At 42.3% G+C, this 3,461-nt stretch overlaps 1 protein-coding gene across 1 annotated transcript in view; it reads left to right on the top strand.

Annotated features, from left to right (window-relative positions):
- AHSG (alpha-2-HS-glycoprotein) overlaps window positions 1-2,369 on the top strand; it is a 6,385-nt gene extending 4,016 nt beyond the window's left edge. Inside the window, 4 exon segments of the mRNA XM_009080608.1 lie at window positions 1-18; window positions 290-403; window positions 1,151-1,231; window positions 2,094-2,369. The exon segment at window positions 1-18 is cut by the window's left edge and continues 16 nt beyond it. Of these exon segments, the coding sequence (XP_009078856.1) occupies window positions 1-18; window positions 290-403; window positions 1,151-1,231; window positions 2,094-2,369 (489 nt within the window).
- Window positions 2,370-3,461: the final 1,092 nt, after the last annotated feature.

The raw sequence follows: 3,461 nt of genomic DNA, 5'->3' as shown, positions 1-3,461 counted from the left end.
GGAAGAGCCCGAATTCAGGTAATTGCTAGAACTGTGTCTAACCTTCCATGTAAACGGCATATTGTCTACAGTAATTGTGCAGTGCTAACTAGTTATGTTTGCAAACAGATTCAATTTGCTTGCTTGCTGAATTGCTCTTGATTTCCCAAGTATTTTGTGCCATTTTAGCCACAGGATTCCCTTTCACTCCAGTGGGAGATGAAGCCACAACATTTGCCTTTTATCTTTTCTCAGCAGCTCTGCAGTTTCACAGCACAAAGTCAGTTAAACAATTTTCCTGTTTTATCAGTATTACCCAGCGCATATTGTTGCTGTCGAGTTTGCTGTGGGTGCCACGAACTGCTCTGCAGAAGAAGCTAAAGATAATGTGGGGGCCTGTCAGCTGCTGCCTGAGGATCAGTCGGTGAGTGTGCCAGCACATCAGTCCTGATCTCACCAGCTCAGAGGTAGAAAAGCAGCAGGATGCTGAGATGTGCTCACACTTGAGCAGGAATAGACCCCTGTGGGGATCAAAGTGCAAGAGATGTATACCATCATGATATGCTTCTTAATATATAATTCCTAAAGCTATATCACACCTTTCTCTTCTCTTTGAGGTATCTGGACTGAAGCCTGATGGATTGGTATATATTTGAAAAAGGCTTGAGGACCAAGGTGTCCTTAGAATATTTTTAATCAACAGAATATGTATTATTGTTTGCTCTTCTTAACATGAGCACCTGAGAAAATCAGGCTCTTTGCACTGGACAGCACACAAACACATGAAAAAAAAGGCAGACTGTTTCACCTTCTTCCAATTTCACTGCTGTCAGTGTGCTTTGTTCCGATATATAGGCTCTTGAGAATTATACTGTATACTTTATCATGTCAAAGTTCTTCTGTTTCTGATGAAACTGAGTCCTAGGCAGTTTTAGTGGGTAGGAGCCTTTCACTTAGATTCTTATATATTCTTTTCCTTCCTTATATCCAGACATACAAAGGATCTTACTCTAGAAGAATACAGGAGTTTCACTTATTTGCTGGCTATGCATTTAAACAGCTTGGCTTTTGAGCCAATTGCTGTAGCCATTGCTACATATACTGAAATAAAAACATGTAATGCAGGTCTCATCTATTTTTTTAACTATTTTCTCTTGTTCTGTTTTGCCAGAATTTTGGTTTCTGCACAGGAACAGTGTTAAAACGTCCCTCACAGGACCTTAATGTGAACTGCCAGCTGTATGGACATCAGGTACCAACTCCACATATTCCCTTGCTTTCCAGAGTATATTAGCCTACAACCACTGTTACAAACCATCAGCCTGAGTTTACCTCTTTCACTGTAGACTGCATTAGCTATCTGTGAGAACCTGAGTTTAACTCTGTATCCTAAAACCCAAGGTAAGGTAGCTCCTGATTATCCCATAGATTTCTATCCTGGGTATTATGTCACCTCTGCCACCCATGCTTGCCACAGTTTGTCCTCCTAATCATTTGGGCAATTCACATCTGGTTGGGCAAAGGAACCAAACTCTGCTCAGTTAGAGGGATGGGGCAGATAAATGTAGCCCAGAAATGAGCATTGTGGTAGATAGAATCAGCTAGGGACTGTTAGTTGTCCTTAGATGTGACTGAATTCAGGGGTCTTGATCTTTGCTGCTGTAACAAGAGGAGGGAAACATATCTGCACCCAACCTGAATGTGCTCCAGGTATCTTAACCTACATTTGGTCTGAGAAGGACTAGGTGGTGGTTGAATACTTCCTAGGGACCAGGGTTCTTGGTAACTCAATAGTAATCAGCTGTCTAGGAGGTAAATGAAAGAAAGAATAAGCCAACTGGTCTTGAATGTTTTGCCAGTTGTCCAGGTGGCCCTAAAAGTTCATCTAGCACAGAATTTGGTGCTAATGATCTACCAGCTCTAAAAAATGTATTCCTGGGCTCTTGTGTATGTGTTTAAATGCCAGTCAGATTTCTGCGATGGTCAGGAACATTTATACTTGGGTTAGAGACCTACAGCTAGTCAGGAGCAGGGTGCCTAGTAAGATATCAATAGCCTGTGTGTCATAAGCCCCAAGTCACTGAAAACAAACATAAACTGTTTTTCTTTTCCAGCCTGGGGTTACCTATGCTCTTCCAGGTCAAGATACATCAGCAGGACTGGAACCTAGTGCTGTAGGCTTCAGAAACCATAACCTCGGGCTTTCCCACAATAACCCTGTTGCCTCTGAATCCAGCTCTTCAGAATTCCCTAGCTCTGCACTCTCAGCAAAACCTGTCACCAAGAGAGCAGTTGCAGAGGCTGCTCAGCATGACAGAGTACCTCGCCCAGTTGGTTTTGTGCCTCCTCCTCCTCCATGCCCCGGGAAGATTCGCCATTTCGATATTTAGGCTGTGTTTCAGACATGCAGTACAGCTAACTGAAGGATCAGTGTGCAGCAGCAACATCAGCACACAGACCACACACGACATCGACTGCAAATAAGTGAGAACGCTTGACTCTCAGCCCCAATGAGTTTTACCTTCCAGAGGGCAGAGCTGTGGCCAGGCTCTGGCAAAGCCCTGCTCCAAAATCTAGCTGATTACAACATATAGCAATACTTTTCTATACATACAGGGATTCTTTAGTTAAAATACAGAAACTTTTGTTTCAATGAAACTGTTGTAAGAGCTGTACAGCAGTTGTAGCTTTGGAGTAGAAACATCACCCGAAAGGTTACTTTACAATAAAATGTTCAATGCTTTGGTACCTTCTATCTGTATATATTTTCATTTAGTTGTCAAGTATCTCCTTCACAGCATTATGAGTCATATTCTGGGCTTGATTTCAAAAACAGTAAGCTCCTGCACTTCTCATCAGCTTCACTGGGATGTGTGGGTGCTGAACACTGCGGAAAATCAGGTCAGGCCTTTCTTTTGATCACACACCAGTAACACTAAAGATGTGGCAGGAAAAAAATGTATTTTTCCCTTCCACCTGTAGTGTTTGCTAGCATGTACCCACTTTTAATATCCACCAGAAGCACCTCAATACTTTTGGACATGGCATAAGAGTATCCATGTCTATGACAATAATAAAGAATCAGGACATATTAATTTCTGGCAGGCTGACAGCAAATACATTGCATTGTGTGTATTCCAGCAGATATACAGGTGCAGTATGGTCATGGGGTCCTGTATGGCCTGTGTGCATATGAGGAAATGCCAATTCAAGAGAACAAAAAAAATACATGAGATACATCTCTTATATAGTAGGACCCAGACAGTGATGGTAATTTACCATTGTCCTAGCAATCAAATCTTCCCTGAATTTCTGGCACATGTTAGAGGCAAAATCTATTCTAGGTAGAGAATTAATAAGAGCTGGGGCCAGAAGGATCTTTACTGCCAGCCAGACTGGAATTCTGCAGGCCCCGGGGAGCAGTCTCAGAGACAGTCATGAATCTTTAACCAGGAACAGCACTTGCTACAAGATAATTATCA

Source organism: Acanthisitta chloris, unplaced genomic scaffold (genome assembly GCF_000695815.1).
Source record: "Acanthisitta chloris isolate BGI_N310 unplaced genomic scaffold, ASM69581v1 scaffold1438, whole genome shotgun sequence".
NCBI classification, from domain to species: domain Eukaryota; kingdom Metazoa; phylum Chordata; class Aves; order Passeriformes; family Acanthisittidae; genus Acanthisitta; species Acanthisitta chloris.
The sequence above is the reverse complement of the archived record's forward strand: the minus strand, read 5'-3'. Positions and strand labels throughout refer to the sequence as shown.